At 46.6% G+C, this 24,855-nt stretch overlaps 1 protein-coding gene across 6 annotated transcripts in view; it reads right to left on the reverse strand.

The window, feature by feature from the left end:
* The window catches only part of usp33 (ubiquitin specific peptidase 33), an 83,593-nt gene extending 62,151 nt beyond the window's left edge, over nt 1-21,442 (reverse strand). For 5 of the 6 annotated variants that reach the window (XR_015077741.1, XR_015077740.1, XM_085983460.1 and 2 more), the window contains exons 1-10: nt 21,361-21,442; nt 15,774-15,840; nt 15,542-15,665; nt 13,515-13,568; nt 13,357-13,419; nt 8,156-8,299; nt 4,303-4,399; nt 4,029-4,098; nt 2,299-2,412; nt 1,112-1,190 (exon numbers count right to left, since the gene is read on the reverse strand). Coding sequence is in view for 4 of the 6 variants with exons in the window: in XM_085983460.1 (XP_085839586.1) it covers nt 1,112-1,190; nt 2,299-2,412; nt 4,029-4,098; nt 4,303-4,399; nt 8,156-8,299; nt 13,357-13,419; nt 13,515-13,568; nt 15,542-15,622 (702 nt within the window). In the remaining 2 variants the exon portion in view is untranslated. Of the gene's footprint in view, nt 1-1,111; nt 1,191-2,298; nt 2,413-4,028; nt 4,099-4,302; nt 4,400-8,155; nt 8,300-13,356; nt 13,420-13,514; nt 13,569-15,541; nt 15,666-15,773; nt 15,841-21,280 lie in introns of all 6 variants that reach the window. The other variant, XM_085983459.1, reaches the window with a different exon arrangement.
* Between the last annotated feature and the right edge of the window lie 3,413 nt (nt 21,443-24,855).

Genomic DNA, 24,855 nt, shown 5'->3' on the forward strand with positions numbered 1-24,855 from the left:
AGCCCTGGTATCGTTCTGGTGAATCTGCACTGCTCCCCTCATCCTTCTTGAGGTGCTGTATCCAAAACTGACTGCAGTACTCCAGATGGGGGTCTGCCCGAGGCTCTATACAACTGAAGCATAACTTCTTTCCCTTTGTAATCTTACCCCACTTGAGTAGCATGTTCAATTGCAATGCACAGCGGCACCTCGAACCCATCAGCCACATTAAAAAGACCACTGCAGCATAGGGCTGCCTGTACCAGTGTCTGGTATTAACATGGAGTGAAACTACAGACAAAGCAGCAGGTGCACAGCACAGTCGTGCTTACTGCTCTTGATGAGGTTACAGAACCTGGGTTGTTTACCACCGCTACTCAAAACAGCTAAAAAGATTTCAGCACAAAAGGAGTACACGATCATTTGTGAATGTTCAAGGCTGAGAGAGTCAGATTTTTGGACTCTAGGGGAATCAGGGGATATGGGAATCCAGTGGGAAAGTGGAGGTGAAGTCGAAGATCAGCCATGATCTTATTGAATGGCAGAGCAGGCTCGAGGGGCCGTATGGCCTACTCCTGCTCCTAATTCTTATGTTCTTATGCTCAGTGGTGAAATAGTGACCAAGACCAAAGTGACTAGCACTGAAGTACTGGCTGTACAGGTGAAGCTAGTGTAAGGGAGCAGGGTAGATGGTAGAATTAGATTTTAGAAAGCAGCTTGGAGCAAACTTGGGGGTAATAAGTTTCGGATGATACATTAAGTTGGAGTAAGTTTCGGGTGATGCTGGAGTGAGTTTTGGGTGATGAAGCAGTGAACTGAAAGCGGTTTGATCATATTTTGAGAGGTACTGACATAAGAGGACCATTAGATCACATTGTTTGGGTTATTGACTATTTGATCACCTGATTAAGGCCAGCTAACTCAGTACCAACACGAAACAGAAACTGGGACCTTCCTTCCCGGTCGCCATGGCTCAGTTACACACCGTCTTTATCCACAGTGTGTTAACTGAACTTTTTTTCTTTATATAGGTTAAATATATTGTGGGCTTGTAATTGAACATTTTCAATTTCTTATTCAACAACCACAAAAAGATTACAGTGAAAAAAGTCACCAGTGATAAACCTCTCACCTGTTGAGAATACCCCCGAAACATTGGATGCACAGTTTTAATGCCTTGGAACAGACTTGTTGGCACAACGTAGCTGGGGCTGGAGAAACAATCATGGCAAATCATAAGGAAACATTCTAACATTGGTTAGTTTATATATACAGGCCCCACCGCTTACGGCGGGTGCGTTCGTGCAAACTCGATTCCCCCCGTTATACGCGATAGTCAGAATAATATGGTAGCGATAGAACACAAGAATGTTGTCGTCGCTTGTCAGCATCGCAGCTCCCTGAACAAGCCTGCTTACTGCCGGATCCTAGACCTGACCAAGGACTGCGAGCTTCGCAGCACCAACCTCACCTGGCGGCAGTCATCGGGAAACTGGAGAAGCAGGTTAGGTCATTCAGAAACAAGCCATTAGCAGGTAGAGCATCGCAGCAAGACCCAGAGAGGGATAAACACACAACTCTAACTCCTTCACCAAACAGCCGTACAAACAACCCTAATGAGGGCACTACATTTTGTCTGCTGGGATTATTGTGCATGATGTGCTATTTTTGTAAATATATATTTTTTTAAATCTGTTTTTCATGTGTACTTCACTCATACAATATCACAAGGACAATTCTGGAAACAGGTCTATTCTGTGCCAATAGCTGACTCTGAGCCCTTGTCATTAATGAGATGCAAACTAGTGCATAAGCACAACTGTTTCTATCCCAAATAAATGGAGCGCTTAAGATGCCATAACCGGCAAATTTGAAATTGACGTTAATGCAAATACAATGGTTGTCACTTTGCAGATATATGCAACTGCCCATTTTAAATGGGGATGTTTTAAGTGGTGGGGACAGTATTTATAAATTTTGGCAACTACACGTGCAACCAAAGAAAGTACCTGCATTTATATAACTCTTCCAACATTTGTCGCGATCTGCTCCAGCCATACAGCCCAGCGTCTCTAAATTACTGTTCATTCCCACTCCTTCGCTCCACCATTGGAGGCCATTTTGGAACTCTCCCAAAACCACTTCTACCTCATTACCTTGCTCCCCTCCTTCAAAAGGACAAAGTTTCCCTCTCCGACCATGCCTTTTCCAATCTGCCCGGCACCCTCCTCTCCCTATTGCAAGGTGCTCCAAAATGATCTACAAACTCCGGGGCGTAATATAAAATGCGTGTAGCAACTGTTGTGCTGTGTAGCTTACCGATTCTTGTGCCACATCTCGGTCATCAGCTTCTGGTAGCTTTTCGACAGAGCCGGCTTCTTGTCCGTCTGCACCAAGCCTCCACATTCAAGGAAAAACAAAGTCAAGGGGGGGCTGGGGGAAGAAAGATGACATTGTTTACAAACGTCCTTCACCAGAAAAGCCCCAGTTTGCATCTACCTCAACAGCACCTCCCAGCCCCATGACCTCCACCACCGAGAAGGACAAGAGCAGCAGTATCATGGGAATACCATCACCTCCGATTTCCCCTCCAAGTCGCACACCACCGTCCAGACATTGACATAATTCGCAGTCCGGTTATCGGCACTGGGTCAAAGTTGCTGGGCTTCCCTACCCAATGCCACTGTGGGGGCACCGTCACCACAAGGATGCCATCAGCGCAAGGAGTTGGCCCACCAGCTCAAGGCAACTAGGATTGAGCAACACCGCCATGTCATTGACACCCATATCCCAAGAACAAATACAACAGTCTTAACTAGAAAATTGATAGAAACAACGTGATTTGGGCAATTACTTTTCCCCAAAGGAACCTCACAACTAACAGCTTAGAGCATAAAGAAACATAAAATAATTAAGGTGTCACTTTAAAGGGGACGATGAATCGCAGAATAGAAAAATCCTTTAACTGTTTTAACCCTCCCATCTTCTGAAAGTGTTGACTCCTTGTGCAGTTCCATAGTCAATGGTTACCCTCCAAGAGGTCATTCTTTAGGGGTGAACAGGGACAGCAGGAGGTTTGACTGATGGGGAAATCACAGTTGAGCCTGACCCTGCTCTCACCAGACGTCCACACATGCACTCTCGGGCATACCAATCAGGAGCTGTGATCCTGTTTATTTCCCCCTGACCTGGGAAGGGGAAAGTCAGAGCCCAAATGTAGCATTCCTTTATAGTAGCTCCGACTGAAAACAGCTTGCTCAGCACAGACTGGGGATTGAAGCTATGAACAGCCAATTCTGAGAGACTTGGCTAGTCATTGACCTTAACCAGCTGAGGGGAGCAGCGAGGGCCGTACAAAAACAACTGACAAGAAAGTACACTACATAGGATATATGGCACAGAAACAGGCCATTCGGCCCAACTAGTACATGCCGGCATTTATGCTCCACTCCTCCTTCTGTTTTTCCTCCTCTAACTATTAACATAACCCTCTATTCCCTTCTCCCTCATATGCTTATCTAGCCTCCCCTTAAATGTATCTATACTATTCGCCTCAACCACACCCTGTGGTAGCGAGTTCCACATTCTCACCACTCTCTGGGTAAAGAAGTTTCTTCTGAATTCCCTATTGGATTTCTTGGTGACTATCTTATATTGATGGCCTCTAGTTATGCTCTTCCCCACAAGTGGAAACACTCTCTCTTTATCCACTCTATCAAAATGTTTCATAATTTTAAAGACCTCAAATAGGTCACCCCTCAGCCTTGCCTTTTCAAGCGAACAGAGACCCAGCCTGTTCATCCTTTCCTGATTGGTATACCTTTGAATTTCTGGTATCATCCTTGTAAATCTTCTCTGCACCCTCTCCAGTGCCTCTATATCCTTTTTATATTTATATTATTTAAAAAAAATTATATTAAAATAACACTGAGCACCACACAGAAGAGACGGCAAACTAAATTCGCAACATTCTATAACATTCGCTTTGGGAAAAGAAATGAGGAAATGTTAGTGGTACTTAGAGAAAACTTGTCGGAAGCTAGTCTTACCAGTTGGAAAGAGCTTGAAGAGCGGCATTCAAATAACAAGTGTTTCCGATGTTTTTCAATCCAGTGAGGCCTGGAAAGACAACACAAGCAAGTTTGAAATCCATACCTTTTGAACAAGCAGAATGGTACTTATTGACCATTACACCCAGTTTCGCTGTAACCGTCGGCTTTACTTTTTAAAAAACTGATTGCACTTTCCCAAATTAAAGATATTTTCACAGGTACACGGAGGAAACGTAAAGTAGCACGAAAACAGCAATTTTGAATGTCAAACCTCTTGTCCTCATGTCATCATATTCAGCTTCTGTGTCTAGATCATTTCCCACTACAGTAACAGGAGCCTTCAGTGGCTGGTCACAAGGAGAGGAGCCCTAGAATACAAACCCACAGAAGGGCATAAGCAAAGTCAAGGATAAATTAGTGAATAAGATGATAGCCAACGACTGGTACATTACAACCATATCAATTAGAGCCAAGACCAAGGAGGATTCAACCCACTTAAACTACCTCCATATAAGCCTGGTAGTGTCGTGGTTATTGTATCAGACTGGCAACCCAGACATTGAGAGTTCACATCCCACCACGGCAAGTGCGAAAATCAATTCAAGAGATCTGATCATTTCTGGGAAAGCACCAGAAATAAAAAATTATCGTTGATCAGAAAAACTCAACAGCTTCACTGACGTTCTTCAGGGCCGGGAACCTGTCACCCCCACTAGCCAGTCCCACACTGTGACTCTTGCTCTCTGAAGAGCAAGCGACGAAGCTGCAAAATTAATCGTTACTATCACCTTCTCAGAGCAACTAGGGACGTGAGCTCATCAGCATCGTCCCACATACCTAGAATCCTGCAATAATACCCAACACGCAGACAACAGACTTCGCATCTCGACAATCTCGTTACATTCCATTAGAGGGGCTACTTTCAGCTAGTGCAAGACAAGCCTGGTTGAACAGCAGCAACTGTCCAATTTCAATAACGGTAGTTTTAGCCTCTGTAGATTTCGGAGAGTCGCTCACTAATAAGTTTACAGTCACGAAGCACGTTTGTTCTCTCCTGGCCCCCAACAAATGCCCAGGAAGCAAATTTGTCAGATTCACAATTTCAGAGTGAACGACATTTAAAAGCAGGATAAAACAGGAATCGTGCCTGGAGTGAATGCACCTACTGTGTCCTCAGATAATGAAGCAGTGCGTGCCCGCATGCAACAAAATCTGGACAACATTCAGGCTTGGGCTGATAAGTGGCAAATAACATTCGAACCACACAAGTGCCAGGCAATGACTATCTCCAACAAGAGAGTCTAACCACCTCCCCTTGACATCCAATGGCATTACCATTGCCGAATCCCCCATCAACAACAGCCTGGGGGTTACCATTGACCAGAAACTTAGTTGGACCAGCCACAAATACCGTGGCTACGAGAGCAGGTCAGATTAAAATCACTAAGGAGATGGTACTCAGTAAAATAATAGGACTCAAGGCGGATAAATCCCCCGGACCTGATGGCCTACATCCTAGGGTCTTGAGAGAAGTGGCGGTAGGGATTGTGGATGCATTGGTGATTATTTTCCAGAACTCCCTGGACTCAGGAAAGGTCCCGGCAGATTGGAAAACTGCTAATGTAACACCCTTATTTAAGAAGGGAAGTAGACAAAAAGCTGGAAACTATAGACCAGTTAGCCTAACATCTGTGGTTGGCAAAATGTTGGAGTCCATTATTAAGGATACAGTAACAGAGCATTTGGATAAACATAATTTAATAGGACAGAGTCAGCATGGTTTTACGAAGGGGAAGTCATGTTTGACAAATTTGCTCGAATTCTTTGAGGATGTGACATACAGGGTGGATAAAGGGGAACCAGTGGATGTAGTGTATTTGGACTTCCAAAAGGCATTTGACAAGGTTCCACACAAAAGATTACTGATCAAGATAAAAAATCACAGGATTGGGGGTAATATACTGGCATGGGTGGAAGATTGGCTATCTAACAGAAAACAAAGAGTTGGGATAAATGGTTCGTTCTCAGGCTGGCAATCAGTAACTAGTGGTGTTCCGCAGGGGTCAGTGCTGGGACCCCAACTCTTTACAATCTATATTAACGAGTTGGAGGAAGGGACCGAGTGCAACATATCCAAGTTTGCTGACGATACAAAGATGGGAGGAAAAGCAGTGAGTGAGGACATAAAAAACCTGCAAAAGGACATAGACAGGCTAAGTGAGTGGGCAGAGATTTGGCAGATGCAATATAATGTTGGAAAGTGTGAGGTTATGCACTTTGGCAGAAAAAATCAAAGTGCAAGTTATTATCTAAATGGAGAGAAACTGCAAAGTGCTACAGTAAAAAGGGATCTGGGGGTCCTGGTGCATGAAACACAAAAAGTTAGTATGCAGGTGCAGCAGGTGATCAGGAAGGCCAATGGAATCTTGGCTTTTATTGCAAGGGGGATGGAGTATAAAAACAGGGCAGTCTTGCTGCAGTTATACAGGGTATTGGTGAGGCCACACCTGGAATACTGCGTGCAGTTTTGGTTTCCATATTTAAGAAAAGATATACTTGCTCTCGAGGCGGTTCAGAGAAGGTTCACTCGGGTTGATTCCAGAGATGAGGGGGTTGACGTATGAGGAAAGGTTGAGTAGGTTGGGACTCTACTCATTGGAGTTCAGAAGAATGAGGGGCGATCTTATCGAAACATATAAGATTGTGAGGGGGCTTGATCGGGTGGATGCGGTGAGGATGTTTCCACTGATGGGTGAGATTAGAACTAGGGGGCATAATCTTAGAATAAGGGGCTGCCCTTTCAAAACTGAGATGAGGAGAAACTTCTTCACTCAGAGGGTAGTAAATCTATGGAATTTGCTACCCCAGAGAGCTGTGGAAGCTGCGACATTAAATAAATTTAAAATGGAGATAGACATTTTCCTAGCAGATAAGGGAATTAGGGGTTACGGGGAGAGGGCAGGGAAGTGGACGTGAGTCTAGATTCAGATCAGCCATGATCCTATTGAATGGCGGAGCAGGCCCGAGGGGCCGTATGGCCTACTCCTGCTCCTATTTCTTATGTTCTTATTTTGTAGCGAGTGACTCACCTCCTGACTCCCCAAAGCCTTTCCACAAGTCAGGAGTGTGATGGAATACTCTCCACTTGCCTGGACGAGTGCAGCTCCAACAACATTCAAGAAGCTCGACACCATCCAGGAAAAAACAGTCCGTTTGATTGGCACCCCATTTACCACCTTAAACATTCACTCCCTCCACCACTGGCACACCATCGCTGCAGTGTGTACCATCTACAAGATACACTGCAGCATCTTGCCAAGGCTTCTTCGGCAGCACCTCCCAAACCCACGACCTCTACCACCTAGAAGGACAAGGGCAGCAGGCGCATGGGAACACCATCACCTGCAAATCCCCCTCCAAGTCATACACCAGCCTGACTTGGAAACATATCGCCGTTCCTTCATTGTTGCTGGGTTAAAATCCTGGAACTCCCTCCCTAACAGCACTGTGGGAGTACCATCACCACACAGACTGCAGCGGTTCAAGGCAGCAGCTCACCACCACCTTCTCAAGGGCAATTAGGGATGGGCAATAAATGCTGGCCTTGCCAGCGACGCCCTCGTCCCATGAACAAACAATAAAAAAATCTTACTTGGAGTGAATGCACCTGCTATAACATATAACAAAAATAGTGCCTGGAGTGAACACACCTGCTGTAATAGTTAACATGAATAGTACCTGGAGTGAACGCACTTGTTGTAATACAGGAAACTCTCTTTTTACCAGCACCTAAATAACCGGAAATCTCTCTTAATCGGCAAAATTCAGGAGTAGGTTCAGGTAAGTTTTACTTCATATTAGTGGCCGTGTAACCGGGGTTCCTGCACCTGTTGCCATGCAACAGGGACGCCTGGATCTGTGGCCGTGTACAGGGCTCTCGTACCTTAGTAAGTATACCTCTGTAATCCCGACTTATTGATCAACCGGCACCACGCCGGTCCCGGATAAAAAAGTGTTTCCTGTATTTAACTATAGTACCCAGTGTTTGTGCACCTGTTGTAATATTTAAAATCAGCAGTACCTGGCTCTCTCACACCTGTTGTATTATTTGAATGGAATCCTACCTGGCGCTCATGCACAAGCGGAGATCGCCCACGTTCCGCTGTTGGCGGAGGTCCAAGTTTCCGCTCCAAAAACACTTCTTTCCCACATGCGTAGCACCAGACTCTCAAGGTGGTGAGGTTTACAGTGAGATTGTGCCTGGTTTCCTAGAAAAAGTATATAAGGTCATTTCATTCAAAAGAAAAAATCAAATTCTACAGCCCAGATTTTGCGGCAGTAACAACGGCGAAACTGTCAGCGCCCGCCGCCATGCCTCCTCTGAAAGTGACTGCAACTTCTGGAGTCAGCGCGCGCGCAGATAAACGTGGAAATCCAGAAGTTGCGGTCAGTGATTCTATGCTTCTCCGCAGGTTACGCTGTGGAACTCCCCAGAGCCGGCAATCAACTCAAGTCACACTGAAATGTAGTTCCTGACGAAAACTTTCCCCATTACACTGGAATATCGCGGTTAACAAAAATGAAAAATTTAAGCCTTGTTGAAAGGTTAACTGGGTTAAACAGTATTGACTGAACAACCATTCTGGCCATGAAAAACTAATTTTATATTTGTGGAATGGCAAATTTTTCTCATTAATAAGAATGACGGTTTTTAACTAAGTTTGTTTATGATATTTCAGCTTCTACCTTAGTGTGTACATCCCAATCTTTATTTCATTCTGTAAAATTTACATGTAAATTATAATCTGCACATTTTACTTCCTGGTTTGTTGCTGAGAATTCATCAATGTGTTTGGCTGCTTAGCCTGCTTGATGAGGTCACTGTTGCTGGATGCTGGGGATTCGCTTGATTTGGCACCAGATTCGAACCGATGTCAGGGAGAGGTGAAATTTCCACCACAGAGATCGCCGCTGACAGCAAATTCCAGGCCATTATAAATGCTAAGAGCAAATGCTGTCTCATAAGTCATCTCACCAAGCAAAAATCAATAGCAAAAGAATGAGTGTGGCCAAATATTAGTGCACAAGAGCCCTCTGCACAACAAATCTGTACATACAAAAGAGGAGCTCGCCCTTGCCTAGTCCATGTGTGAATCCACTCCCATCTGCGCCTGGGCCTCTCCTGACCTTCCATTTCCACAGCAGCAGTAACACAGATATCCCACTAGGTGGCACAACATGCTTTCCAGAAACTGATTGCCATCATCTTGCTTTACTTGCCCTACAGACAGTTCAGAAACACAGGCTCCTCAAATACGCGGTACACAAAAGTGAATGCATCTGTCGACAAGCGTCAAAGAGGAGGTCTGCACAGACACTACCCAATTACAGCCAGCTGAACTTGCACAGGAGCACCTGTCCTCCAGCTTGGGAGCCACAATAGTCGCCGTGTCATTTACTTATACAAAGATAGATAAATATGGTCACTGAAGGACTTAACATGCCCCAGGAGGGCACTAATCTTCAACAAAATGCCTCCAATGGGTAGCACTTCAAAAAGCTTTGATCAGACAGCTTCTACCTCCTCACGGTGTGCCTGGTGTAAATAGCAGGTACGTGCTGCGTAAAACTGTAATGCTACGGGCAAAGGGCAGAGAGAAGTGCACATTCTCCCCGTGTTTGCGTGGGTTTCCTCCGGGTGCTCCGGTTTCCTCCCACAGTCCAAAGATGTGCGGGTTAGGTTGATTGGCTATGATAAATTGACCCTTAGTGTTAGGGGGATTAAATACGTGGGGTTACGGGGATAGGGTGGGATATGTGTTGGTGTAGGGGTTACGGGGATCGGGTGGGATATGTGTCGGTGCAGGCTCGATGGGCTGAAATGGCCTCTATCTGCACTGTGGGGTTTCTGTGATTCTGTGAGAAGTCATGGTCGGACAGCCTCACAGAAGAAAAAAAAAGTTCAAATGCCGAGCATGGGCTGTGCAACACCACGATGAAGGTGAAAGAATCCTTTAGAAAAAAAAAATCAACCGAATCCCCACACCTGAACATTAACCACTGAACCCTGCTGGAAAGCAAGGTGAATGCCAGATATGTTCAGGGTCAGACTCGGCTCCGGTCTCTGTCCCCTCTTGCGCCAGTCAGAGCCTGCCAGCTCTGCCTTGTAGAATACTCAAATATATTTGCAAGACCACCACTTTTAATGGAAATACTGGCGGAATCATTGAACGTGATTGTCCTAAAACAAATCCCAGCCAATAAAAACTGAACTTGATTTAATCAGCAATGCTGACTGGAAGGAAAAGCAACCCCCTCACACATTATAGGCAATACCACTGGTCTTGTTTTCTTTGAATTGTAGAATCCGACCCCCTAAAACACCAGTTTAAAAAAACGTTTAGAGCTCTGCAGTAAGTATGAATTTGATTTTTCCAGTTAGATTGTTAACCTGTGTCGTTACTTATAGGTGAAGAGGCACCCACCCATGCCTCCCCCACCCCCCTCCCAGGGCTCAAATAGCCAATGGACACCCAGTCAAAGAATGGCGAGCTAATGGAAAGTCAGTGGGCATTGTGGATTTGCAGTCCAGTGAAAGTCAGCCCCTTCAGGCAAGGAGGGGAGAAAAATCAGAATTATTTCCTCAATAGATGATTCGCCTGCGTCATCTCATTTTAATAGGAATCTGTTTGAGTGTTGCAATAAGTGGCAGAATGGAAACTTTATAGGTTTACATAGACGAATGTTTAGATGACCTTTGCCAATTGTAGCATCCGGGAAAATAAATTATGTATATTCTAATGGATGTGATCAATAACCTTCGGCAGCCCTGTATTGAAATCCTCCCCAACACTGGCATACCGCCCACTGTGCTGCTCACAGCACGCTGGAGGATGCACCATTTTATAACGAGAGATAAAAGTGCGATGGGGAAAGCGTGATAGGAAGTTCGTACTATACACAGGGCTTGGTCTGATTACACGTCTATGAAGCGCCTATGGGACTTTTTAACTACATTAAAGGCAATATATAAATGCAAGTTATTGTTGATTTTAATACACATCAAAGGGCATTTTACAAGAGGGGGAATCTACAACCATGGGGGGGGGGGGGGGGGGGAGGGAATGAGTGCGATCAGGAGCTAATTGAAGGCGACGAGAGATGTGGTAGTGCCTAATGGGTTTAGAAAGAAAGTTCCAAAGTGCAGGGACATGATGGCTAGCTGCCAAGTCACAGATGGTGCTGGAGAGGGAGGGGTAGACCCAGAGACTGAAGAAGAGGGTGCGGGCTGGAGGAAGTTGCAGAGTAAGGGTAGACAAAGGGCAAGGAGGGAATTGCAAACAAGGACTTTGAAACCTATTTGATGGGGAGCAGTGGAGATCAGAAACCGTGGCGGCAGGATGCTGACTCCCAGTCAGCACTTTAACTGCTTAAACTTAAAAATCATTGTTTTTAAAACCAAGAATTAAAAGGATGTTAAAACAAATCAATTCTGTTCCATAAATTCAATTTAAAAGGGGTATTGAAACGATTCCAAAAATGATTTGCACGTTGAATATAGAACTTTATAAATCAGTGGTTAGGGTTCAGCTGGAGTATTGTGCACCATTCTGGGCACCACACTTCAGGAAAGATGTAAAGACCTCGAGAGGGTACAGAGGGGGTTTACCAGGACGTTCCCAGGGATGAGGGACGTTAGTTCTGAGGAGAGGTTGGAACAGTTAGGACTGTTCACCTTGGAACGGAGAAGGTTAAGAGGCGACATAATGGAGGCTTCCGAGATGATGAGAGGTTTTGATAGAGTCGAGAGAGAAATACTATTCCCTTTGGTGAGTGGGTCCATACCCAGAGGTCATAGATTTAAATTCACTGGCAAAAGATCTAGAGGGGAGATGCGGAGACATTTTTCCACTCAGTTGTCGGAATCTGGAACGCTCTACCTGAAAAGGTGGTGGAAGCTGATTCCATAAATAATTTTAAAAGGGAGTTGGACTGGTACAACAACAACTTGTATTTATATAGCGCCTTTAACGTAGTAAAATGTCCCAAGGCGCTGCACAGGAGTATTTTAAGACAAAAAAATTGACACCGATCCACATAAGGATAAATTAGGGCAGGTGACCAAAAGCTTGGTCAAAGAGGTAGATTTTAAGGAGCGTCTTAAAGGAGGAAAGAGAGGTAGCGAGGCGGAGAGGTTTAGGCAGGGAATTCCAGAGCTTAGGGCCGAGGCAACAGAAGGCACGGCCACCAATGGTTGAGCGATTATAATCAGGGATGCTCAAGAGGGCAGAATTAGAGGAGCGCAGATATCTCTGGGGTTGAGGGGGGGGGGGGGGGGTTGTGGGGCTGAAGGAGATTACAGAGATAGGGAGGGGCGAGGCCATGGAGGGATTTGAAAACAAGGATGAGAATTTAGAAATCGAGGTGCTGCTTAACCGGGAGCCAATGTAGATCAGCGAGCACAGGGGCGATGGGCGAGCGGGACTCGATGCGAGTTAGGATACAGGTACTTGCGAATGAGGATCTTACTGGGTTACGGACAAAAAGCAGGGCGTGGGACTAAGCACAACTGCTCTTTCAAAGAGCCAGCACAGGCCCGATGGGCCAAATGGCCTCCTTCTGTGCTGTGAGTTTATGATTCTTTGAATACACCACAGAATATTACCATGATGCAAGGGTGGTAGAGGCAGGAACCCTCACAACATTCAAGCAGCATTTAGATGAGCACTTGAAACGCCATAGCATACAAGGCTACGGACCAAGTGCTGGAAAATGGGATTAGAATAGACAGGGCTTGATGGCCGGCGCGGACACGATGGGCTGAAGGGCCTCTTTCTGTGCTGTATAACTCGATGACTCTAAGTGCAGCATCTCCCAGAACTTTATTAAGGAGTCTTTACAAAAGGTGGCTTAAAAACATTAAAAAAAAATACTATCAATTCATAACTTTGTAATGTGTACTAGAAGTTTGTAAATGCCTTCCAAAAACTGACAATCCATTTACTTTTTGCTTCATCTGCCCTCTCGGGTGGATGTAAAAGATCCCACGGCACTATCTGAAGAGCAGGGGAGGTTTTCCCGGTGTTCTGGCCAATACCCTCTACCAACATCTCTAAAAACAGATTATCTGGTCATTATCACATTGTTGTTTGTGGGAGCTTGCTCGTGTAAACTGGCTGCGACATTTCCTACATTACAACAGTGACTACATTTCAAAAAGTACATCACTGGTTGTAAGGTGCTTTGGGCGTCCCGAGGTCATGAAAAGCGCCACATAAATGCATGTCAGTCTGTCTTCTTCCGTAAAAGCAAAATCCATGCCTACCTGGGAATGAATGGTGCTATGATCAGAGTGGGATTCTCCGCATCCAACGTAAGAACAGCCATTCTGTAAGCAAAGGAAAGAAGCCCAGAAGTGAGAACATGAAGAGCTTTCAATGCCACTCGGAATGCATCACAACCACAGATTGTACATCACCTTACCTCCAAACACGCCCATAGGTTTGGCCCTCCAACTTTACAGTCTTGGCAAGTACCCTACCCAGAAAAAAATATACAGTTAGCATTTCAGAAAAAGAGGGAAGGAAAATATAGTCCCTTGTGCCAAACTTTGATTACAGCCTCCACTTACAGTGGAGGTGGGGTGCAGTGTATGCTGTGGGTATTTTTAAAAAGCTCTTAACCCAATTTTCTCTTTTGCTCTCTCAAGATAATTCATTTTACCCTAGACCTCAAAACTGGAGCTCCTGATCTCTTCCCTTCCTACAATCTCCAGGATTTTAAGAGACTAGTTTGGGATGGGAGGGAAGGCGCGGCGCGTGGTCACCTAATGACAACTTCCTGATTCAACTACTCTTTTTGACCTGTGGAGTCCTGCACCGCAAGTCTTGGCCCGGCACTTTGCTTTCTCCATTTTTTTTTCAACCCCCCAAAATAGGCTATGAAGGTACAGCCAAGCAGTAGAGATAAATTCTGGTGCTCCATACCAACCCACTGTGCCATGGACTGGCACAATGCCAGTTTTAAGAACATGATTACCATACAGCAAATTTATGGTCTTAGCTGTCCCAAGAACAGAGAGGACAGGAAAAGTGGATGGAAGATCACCTCAGGACATCTCAAAAATCCCTTCCTGGACAGGAATCACTAACTCCCAGATCTCCTTTCCGTTAGCAAAAGAGCTCTTAATGCTGAGTTCTGGCATCAGCCATGGCTCAGTTGGTAGCACTCTTGCCTTGGAGTCAGGCTCAGAGACTTGAGCACAAAATCTAGGCCGGCACTCCGGTGCAGTACTGAGGGAGTGCTGCACTATCAGATGTGCCGTCTTTCAGATGAGACGTTAAACCGAGGCATCGCCTGCCCTCAAGTGGACGTAAAGCATGGCACTATTGGAAGAAAAGTAGGGGAGTTCCCCCCCCCCAGTGTCCTGGCCAATATTTATCCCTCATCCAAAACAACAATACAGATTATCTGGTCATTTCCACATGGCTGTTTGTGGGACCTTGCTGTGTACAAATTGGTTGCTGCGTTTACTACATTACAACAGTGACTACGCTTCATAAGTACTTCATAGGCGCGAAACATTTTGGGACATCCCGAGGTCATGAAAGATGCTTTCTTTCTTTGAATTACCTTACTTCAACAGAGTGCTTGGATGTGAAATCACAGCAAACCTACAGTGTACAAGAAAACTCATTCACCTCAGAGTTAATCTTAACCTTTGCAAATCACCCAAAAGTATTAGAGAAATACAGGAAACTCTTTATTATCCGGCACCAACGGGACCGGCGTGGTGCCGCTTTATCAAAAAGTCCGGATTACAGAGAGGTATAGTTAAAAGGTACGAGAGCTCCGTACACAGCAACAAATCCAGGCTTCCCTGTTGCTTAGCAACATGTGCAGGAACTCCAGCCACAGACCAAGCGTCCCTGTTGCTTAGCAACAAGTGCACAAACCCCAGTTAAACAGCCACAGATCCAGGAACTGCCACTAATATGAAGTAAAACTTACCTGAACCTACTCCTGAATTTTGCCGGTTAACAGAGATTTCCGGTTATTTAGGTGCCGGTTAAGAGAGAGTTTCCTGTACTATGCTTATTTTTTTCCGCATTAGATTCTCATTTACTGTAAATAAATTAAGGATGCTGCTCTGACATTTTTTGCAACGTCGAAGGCATTCTATAAATGTTGTTTGTTTGCTGCCGGTGGCTCAGTGCGCTTTTCCTGCCAGTAGCTGGGGCGGTGGCAGTGGCCCACATCACCCGAGCGCTGATCAGTGAACCCCAGAGTGTGGCGGTGTCGGGTGTGGCGAGGAACGGACTCTGCCTCAGTGGAACAGCCCATCGCCATCCACACGGCATATCGGAAGAGGACTCGAGCAGACTGCACGCCAGCAAGGAGCACATCTTCACAAGGGGAGCGGAAACCATAAACTTACCAAGGGGGGGGCGGGGGAGGTAGAATTCGCTCTTTAAAATTTGATGGCAATTTGCACTAAAGGTGCGACTTACATGAGATTTCTCGATCAGTTCATCTTTCGTTACTTCGCCCACTGATTCCAAGTGTATGCAGTCACCACTCAGATGCGACATCTTCACAGCAACACCCGCCTGCAGCCTCGGGATTCAGCGCTACCTACACAACAGTGAAAGCAACTGCAGTTAAGTAGATTGTGCTATTTTGAGAAGGATACAGCTGCTCACTGAAAAAACAGCAGCAAGGATTTCAGCAAAAACAGGTTACCTTAAGGCTGAAGGAATTGCGCTCCGCTCACTGCAAGCCAATCAAAGCAGCGAGAGACTACCTCCTGCTGTTGATAAAAAAAAAAAAAATCAAAAAAGGTTGCTCCACAAACAATCCTACACCGTGCAGGATATTGCACCAACTTTTAGCCAATGAGTATTGCCACTGGGTTTACTTTCTTGTTATAAATCCCACCGCCGCTAGAATTTCAATCACTATTTTAAGTGTCAGCCAGTGGCTCAGTGGGTAGCACCCTCACCCGAGTCAGAAGGTCGTGGGATCAAGGCCCACTCCAGAGGCTTGAGCACAAAAATTTAGGCCGACACTCCAGTGCAGTGCTGAGGGAGTGCGGCACTGTCGGAGGTGCTGTCTTTCGGATGAGATGTTAAACCGAGGCCCCCACCTGCCCCCTCAGGTGGGTGTAAAAGATCCCATGGCACTATTTTGAAGAGCAGGGGAGTTCTCCCCGGTGTCCCGGCCGATATTTATCCCTCAACCAACAACACTAAAAAAAAAAGATTATCTGGTCATTATCACGTTGTTGTTTGTGGGACCTTGCTGTGCACAAACTGGCTGTCATGTTTCCTACATTACAACAGTGACTACACTTCAGGTAATGTTTTTTTTTTTTTTAAAGTGATGTTGACTGTTGATAAATATTGGCAAGGACACCAGGGAGAACTCCTCTGCTCTTGGAAATAGTGCCACGGGATCTTCAACGTCCACCTGAGCGCAGACGGGGCCACGGTTTAACGTCTCATCCGAAAGACGGATCCACTTCGACGAGACGCCAATACTACACCACCTTGGCCAGTGTTAAATGAGCAAGTAGAATTTGTTTTTAACCTAAAAGAAATTAAGTGGGACGTATTAAACCGGAACTAATTTTGGACCAAGCTGTTTAAAAGTGAGAACAGAAAACAGCATCACACAAAGGGTTGAGAGAATGTGGAATTCACAAGGCCAAAAGGCCATGGATCAAGAATCAATTAAGGGGTTTAAAAGGGAGATAGGCACTCACTCGGAAAATAGAGATATGGAGAAAGGGCAAGGAACTGGGATTAAAGCCATAAAGAGCTGCTGTGGCATAGCAGCTTCGATAGACGTTAAAGACTTGGCAGTAAGTTTATGAATGTTCTCAGGAGATTAAATCAGACCACTGAAAACTTTTTAACCCGGAGCTTTACAGTATACAATATAGCACCTTTAACGTAGGAAAAGGTCCCAAGGCACTTCACAGGAGTGTAAAGACAAAAATGGACATACCTCATTCAGAGGTCAGTTTTAAAGAGGGTCTTAGAGGAGAGAGAGGCTGAGAGATTTAGGGAGGGAATTCCAGAGCTTAGGGCCTAGATGACTGAAGGCAGCGCCACCAATGGTGGAGCGACAGGAGTAGAGAATGCACAAGAGGCCAGAGTTGGAGGAAGGCAGAGTTCTTGGAGTATTGTAGGGCTGGAGGAGGTTCCAGAGATAGGGAGGGGCAATGGAGTTATACTCCAAGAGTGACAAGCCCAAGAGAGGGAATGGGGTCTTACATCGCAGTCTTAGTGAGCTCAAAGTCACACTGCTACCTGACTCTGTTATTGAACGGCAATAGATTGGGAGACGGGGAAGTGCAACGAGACCTGGGTGTCCTTGTGCACCAGTCGAAGGTAAGCATGCAGGTGCAACAGGCGGTTAAGAAGGCAAATGGTTGGCCTTCATAGCAAGAGGGTTCGAGTACAGGAACAAGGATGTCTTGCTGCAGTTGTACAGGGCCTTGGTGAGACTGCACCTTGAGTATTGTGAGCAGTTTTGGTCGCCTTATCTGAGGAAGGATGTTCTTGCCATGGAGGGGGTGCAGCGAAGATTCACCAGACTGCAGACTGATGCCTGGGATGGCAGGAATGACGTACGAGAATTGGGCTTATACTCGCTGGAGTTTAGAAGAATGAGAGGGGATCTCATTGAAACTTATAAAATTCTAACAGGACTAGACAGACTAGATGCTGGAAGGATGTTCCCGATGGTCAGGGAGTCCAGAACCAGGGGTCACAGTCTAAGAATAAGGGGTAAGCCATTTAGGACAGAGATGAGGAGGAATTTCTTCACCCAGAGAGTGGTGAACCTGTGGAATTCTCTACCACAGAAGGCAGTAGAGGCTAATTCATTAAATATATTCAAGAAGGAGTTGGATATATTTCTTAAGGCTAAAGGGATCAAGGGATATGGGGAGAAAGCAGGGACCGGGTACTGAATTTGGATGATCAGCCATAATCTCATTGAATGGCAGAGCAGGCTCGAGGGGCCGAATGGCCTACTCCCGCTCCTATATTCTATGCTGCCATTTTTTTGCATCAACGCAGATTTGAAACCACTTAACAGTGACGTGAAAGTGGCAGCATAATTCTACCCTTCCTTTGCAAAATGAGCTGAAGAAATTCTCTTCACACCAGTTCCCACTGAATACTCAGCTATCAGCAGCTTAATATACTCTACAAAATAAAAAAATATATACTCTACAAAGTTCAGGCTCCCCCGTTCCCTGGTCAGAATCATTACGTTAGGGCTCAGAACAAGATTACAGCTGAAGTCTATAAACAAGGATGACCACCACCACTCCCCAATTATTAACACTGTAACGGCTGAATATGGTGCACAACATACCCAAGTCTTGACAAATCTGCAGTAGTGACACTGTAATTGTTAAGCCGTTGAGTGATCGCACAAGGAAATTAACAGCTTCCTCCCAGGGCTGACTCGGTAGAACACCTGTGGTGCTACTGAGCTATACAGACCAGAGAGCGGCAGGCTCACCTCCTAATCTATGCAGAGTACGGGGTGCTATATAACATCACTTCAGAGCCTCCGCAGGGCCCAGGATTTCCAATCCCGATTGCCACCCAGCAACACGCGGTCTTAGCAATCTGCCAATGACCTGCCGCTGCTCGTTGCCGTGGCTCCCCCACAGCCGAGTGGGTGAAATGCCAGAGGCATGCTGGCACCCAGGGGCCTGCACCCCAGAATGAATCAGCACCTTCAATACGAGACGGAGGGGGGAGAAAAACTAGCAAAGACAACAAAACGTAGAGCACTCTGATAATCACCGTCACAAACGGCAGCAGCATCTGTTTATGAATAACATCCTCAGTGACGAGCACGCCTTTGAATTTCTCTTTCTTGCTCTTCCTAAGCTGGCAATATTCTATTCCGTAAGTTCCAATCTCCTCCTCGAATTCAATCATTCCCAACACCTCAACATTGCAGAAGGCTTCACTTCCCTCAATCTTTCCTTCTTCATGCAACCCTCAGGCTTTTAAAACCCGAGCTCGTCACCACATCACCTCCCAAACCCACAACCTCCACCATCTAGAAGGGCAAGGGCAGCAAGCGCATGGGAACACCATGACATCCAAGTACCCCCTCCAATTCACGCACCATCCGGTCTTGGACATGTATCGCCATTCCTTCATTGTCACCGGGTCAAAATCCTGGAGCGCCCTGCCTAACATCGCCGCAGCAGCCACCATATGGACTGCAGCAGCTCAAGAAGGCTCACCACCACTGTCTCGAGGGCGACTAGGGAGGGGAAACAATAAATGGCCAGCTTGCCGGCGACGCCCATATCTCCAGAAAGAACAAATAATTAATCTGAGGAAGGATGTTCTTGCCATGGAGGGAGTGCAGCAAAGATTCACCAGATTGATACCTGGGATGGTAGGAATGACGTATGAGGAGAGATTGGGTCGATTGGGCTTGTACTCGCTGGAGTTCAGAAGAATGAGAGGGGATCTCATTGAAACTTATAAAATTCTAACAGGGCTAGACAGACTAGATGCTGGAAGGATGTTCCCGATGGCCGGGGAGTCCAGAACCAGGGGTCACAGTCTAAAGATAAGGGGTAAGCCATTTAGGACAGAGATGAGGAGGAATTTCTTCACCCAGAGAGTGATGAACCTGTGCAATTCTCTACCACAGAAGGCAGTAGAGGCCAATTCATTAAATGTATTCAAGAAGGAGTTGGATATATTTCTTAAGGCTAAAGGGATCAAGGGATATGGGGAGAAAGCAGGGACAGGGTACTGAATTTGGATGATCAGCCATGATCTCATTGAATGGCGGAGCAGGCTCGAGGGGCCAAATGGCCTACTCCTGCTCCTATCTTCTATGTTTCTATGTAATACCTCCTGATCCATCAAGCCTTCTCTTATCAACCTTGGTGAAGTCCTGCACTATAAGCTTGACCCTTCAACTTGGCTTCTCGATGAAAGGACAATTGCAAAATGACTGAACACCCTAGCACTTCAAAGACACACTGCTCACTTCTGATCCACACTCAGGCCGCTGATGATATAACAAACAGTACCGCTGTCTATTGACTAGCAGTGTCCAGGATTGGATTTCCAGGCTGCGGCCACAGCTCAGGTTTCAGATGATGGTTATAAAGCCAATCAAAAGCTCAGTTTACATAGTTCAGGACACCCAGTGGTGGAGAGCTTTGGGAACCATAGGTCCAAAGTTCCTCCCAAGCACGCTACACTTACCACATGTCATGTCTCAAATTACTCATATACTGTATCCCAAAATGTTATTTTCTTACAGAAATCTATCTAATTTACAACTGAATGAATCAAATCTAACTGCTTCCACCATTTCCCTAGGGAGCCTGTTCCATAGATTGACCACTCACTCACTGAAATATTGTTTCCGCAGATTGGTTTTGAATTTACCCCCCTTCAGGGGCCACGTCCTCTGGTTCTACTATTCTGGACAAGGTGAGACAGCTCGTCACAGTCTACGATATCCAGTCCCTTTAGAATCCTAAAAACAGCAATCATATCACCTCTCAACCTTCTCTTTTCTAGTGAGAATATGCCACATTCATGTCAATGGCTGTGTTTCCTACCCAAAGGAAATTTTACAAAAAGTGGACATGACACAGCCAAAGCCAGAGGCTCGAGCAAGGTGGAGCCAAGTTGGTCAGGGAATCAGAAGCTCGCTGGCTTCTGGGGAAGAGGGGAGCCAGGGTGGGGGGGGGGACCGAGGGGGGGTGAGCCGGGGGGGGGGAAGGACAGAGGGAGGAGCCAGGGTGGGGGGGGAGGGACCGAGGGGTGAGGGCTGCTACATGGGGAGTGGAGGGGGGTAAATGGTGAAGGTGCAGGGCACAGTGGGTGAGGGGTGGAGGATGTATGGTGAGGGTGAGTGGGCTGAGGTGGGCGGAGTGGGTGAGGTGAGAGGAGAGGTCCGTGGTGAACATGCAGGCCACAGTGGTTGAGGGCGGGGTGGGGGGGATGAGGGGCTGGGGGACTGCGGGGCGGGGCGGGAGAGCCAGTTTGCGGCTATGCCGGGGCTCGCTATTGAACGGGCCGAGTCCGGGCCTTACCCCGGTATAAACACGCTCCCCTCCCCGCCGGCACTGCGCCCTCCCCGGAGCTCGGGCACTGTCAGGCGGCCGGCAGTCCCTGGCTGCGGCCTACATGGAGACTCAGACTCTGCACCGTCCCCCCCGGGCCGCCTCACTCACTCACTCAGCGCCCGCGGATACAGTGCGGAGCCGGGGCTCGGTGCGGGGGTTGCAAACAAACCCCGCTCGTCGGCTCTCACTCACCCGACCGCCGCTCCGAGCTCGGCCTGTCCGCGCCCAGTGTCCGCGACCGATTCAACAGCGTCTGTCAATCACCGAGTCCCGCCCCCGGCCGCGCCTGTCAATCACCGAGCTCCGCCCCCGTCCGCGTCTGTCAATCACCGAGCCCCGCCCCCGGCCGCTCCTGTCAATCACCGAGTCCCGCCCCCCGGCCGCGCCTGCCAATCACCGAGCCCCGCCCCCCGGCCGCGACTGTCAATCACCGAACTCGCCTCTGCCCCCTTTCCCAATCACCCAGCCCCGGCCGCGCCGCCCCGCCCACAGCCGCGCCGGCCAATCACCGAGCTCCCCCTGCACCCGCTGCCAATCACCCTGCCCCGCCCCCGGCCGCGCTGCCAATCACCAAGTCCCCACCCCGCCCACAGTCCCGTCTGTCAATCATCGAATGTTGCCCCGCCCCCGGCCACGCTGCCAATCACCGAGTCCCCGCCTTGCCCCGCCCCCGGCCGCGCTGCCAATCACTGAGTCCCCGCCTCCAACACTGCCTGTCTGAGTAAACCATTCAGCCTTAGCTCCATTTACCATTTCTCTGGATCCCTTGATACCCCTACCTGACAAAAATTTATCGCTCTCAGTCTTGAAAATTTCAACTGATCCAGCAACCCAGAGCTTTTTGGGGAAGAAGGAAGTTCCAGATTTCAAACTAGCCTTCATGACTTCACTCCAAAATGGCTTTGATCTAATTTTGAGGTGGTAGCAATCTCGCCTCAGAGTCGGAAGGTTGTGGCTTCAAATCCCACTCCAGTCCGAGCTGACACTGTCGAAGGTGCCATATTTCGGGTGAGAGGTCAAACCAAGGCCCAGTTTCCCCTCTCAGGTGGAAATAAAAGATCCCATGACACTATTTGAAGAAGTTTGGGCTCGTCCAAAACTCTGCTGCCAAGTTTTGCTGCCAAAGAACTCCATCCTAACTTGCACCAAGTCCCATTCACCCATCAATATAGTCCAGTGAGAAAGAAAGACTCTAAGAGAAGGATGAACCATCCGTGGCTAACTAAGGAAGTAAAGAATGGTATCAAATTGAAAACAAAGGCATACAATGTTGCGAAGAATAGTGGAAGGCCAGAGGATTGGGAAATTTTTTTAAACCAGCAAAGGATGACTATAAACAAGATAAAGAGAGAGACGATAGCTTATGAGAGTAAGCTAGCAAGAAATATAAAAACAGACAGTAAGAGCTTCTACAGGTATATAAAAAGGAAGAGAGTAGCTAAAGTAAACGTTGGTCTCCTAGAGGATGAGTCTGGGGAATTAATAATGGGAAACAGGGAAATGGCGGAGACTTTGAACAAATATTTTGTATCGATCTTCACGGTAGAAGACACTAAAAGCATCCCAATAATGGATAATCAAGGGGCTATTGGGGTGGGGAACTTAAAACAATCTATCACTAGAGAGAAAGTACCAGGCAAACTAATGGGACTAAAGGTGGACAAGTCCCCTGGACCCAATGGCCTGCATCCTAGAGTCTTAAAAGAGGTGGCTGCAGAGATAGTGGATGCATTGGTTGTAATCTACCAAAATTCCCTGGATTCTGGAGAGGTCCCAGTGGACTGGAAAACTGCAAATGTAACATCCCTATTTAAGAAAGGAGGGAGACAGAAAGCAGGCAACCAGTTAGCCCAACATCTGTCATTGGGAAAATGCTGGAGTCCATCATTAAGGAAGTGGTAGCAGGACATTTAAAAAATCATAATATAGTCAAACAGAGTCAGCATGGTTTTATGAAAGGAAAATCATGTTTGACAAATTTACTGGAGTTCTTTGAGGATGTAACGAGCAGGGTGGATAAAGGGGAACCAGTAGATGTCGTGTATTTGGATTTCCAGAAGGCATTCGATAAGGTGCCACATAAAAGGTTACTGCATAAGATAAGAGCTCATGGGGTTGGGGGTATTATATTAGCATGGATAGAGGATTGGCTAATTAACAGAAAACAGAGAGTCGGGATAAATGGGTCATTTTCAGGTTGGCAAACTGTAACTAGTGGGGTGCCACAGGGATCGGTGCTGGGGCCTCAACTATTTACAATCCATATTAATGACTTGGATGAAGGGACCGAGTGTAATGTAGCCACATTTGCTGATGGTACAAAGGTAGGTGGGAAAGCAAATTGTGTGGAGGATGCAAAGAATCTCCAAAGGGATATAGATAGGCAAAGTGAATGGGCAAAAATCTGGCAGATGGAGTATAATGTGGGAAAATGCAAGGTTATCCACTTTGGTAGGAAAAATAAAAAAGCAAATTATTATTTAAATGGGGAGAGATTACAAAATGCTGAGGTACAGAGGGATCTGGGGGTCCTTGTACATGAATCACAAAAAGTTAGCATGCAGGTACAGCAAGTAACTAGGAAGACAAATGGAATGTTGGCCTTTATTGCAAAGGGGTTGGTGTATAAAAGTAGGGAAGTCCTGTTACAACTGTACAGGGCATTGGCGAGACCACACCTGGAGTACTGTGTACAGTTTTGGTCTCCTTATTTAAGGAAGGATATACTTGCATTGGAGGCAGTTCAGAGAAGGTTCACGAGGTTGATTCCTGAGTTGAAGGGGTTGTCTTATGAAGAAAGGTTGAGCAGGTTGGGCCTATACTCATTGGAGTTTAGAAGAATAAGAGGTGATCTTATTGAAACATATAAGATTCTGAAGGGGCTCGACAGGGTAGATGCAGAGAGGATGTTTCTCTTCGTGGGGGAATCTAGAACTCGGGGGCATAATTTCAGAATAAGGGGACACCCATTTAAATTGGAAATGAGGAGGAATTTCTTCTCTCAGAGGGTCATGAATCTTTGGAATTCTCTTCCCCAGAGAGCTGTGGAGGCTGGGTCATTGAATATATTTAAGGTGGAGATAGACAGAGGTTTGAATGGTAAGGGAGTGATGGGTTATGGGGAGCGGGCAGGGAAGTGGAGTTGAGGCCAAGATCAGATCGGCCGTGATCTTATTGAATGGTGGAGCAGGCTCGAGGGGCCAAATGACCTACTCCTGCTCCTACGTCTTATGGTCTTATCAACCCCGCTGACCTATATTGGCTCTCGGTCCTTGATTTCAACACCTTGATTTTAAAATTCTCATCCTTATGTTCAAATCCTTCTATGGCCTCGCCGCTCCCTATCTCTGTAAACTTCTCCAGCTCTACAATCATCCAAGATCGCTGCGCTCCTCCAATTCTGACCTCTTGCGCATCTCCGAATTTCATAGCTCCACCACCAGCTGTCTAGGCACTAAGCTGTGAAATTCTCTCCCTATACCTCTGTGCCTCTCTACCACTCTCTCCTCCTTTAAGATGCTCCTTAAAACTTATCTCCACCTGCCCTAATACCTCTTTATGTGGCTCGGTATCAAACTTTGTTTAATAATCGCTCCCGTGAAGCGCTTTGAGACGTTTTACTACATTAAAGCTGCTATAGAAATGCAAGTTGTTGTTGTAGAGGAGCAGGCGACTTGTCCCGGTGTC

This window comes from Somniosus microcephalus, chromosome 3 (genome assembly GCF_052327205.1).
Source record: "Somniosus microcephalus isolate GS21.2 chromosome 3, FLI_Smic_1.0, whole genome shotgun sequence".
NCBI lineage: Eukaryota > Metazoa > Chordata > Chondrichthyes > Squaliformes > Somniosidae > Somniosus > Somniosus microcephalus.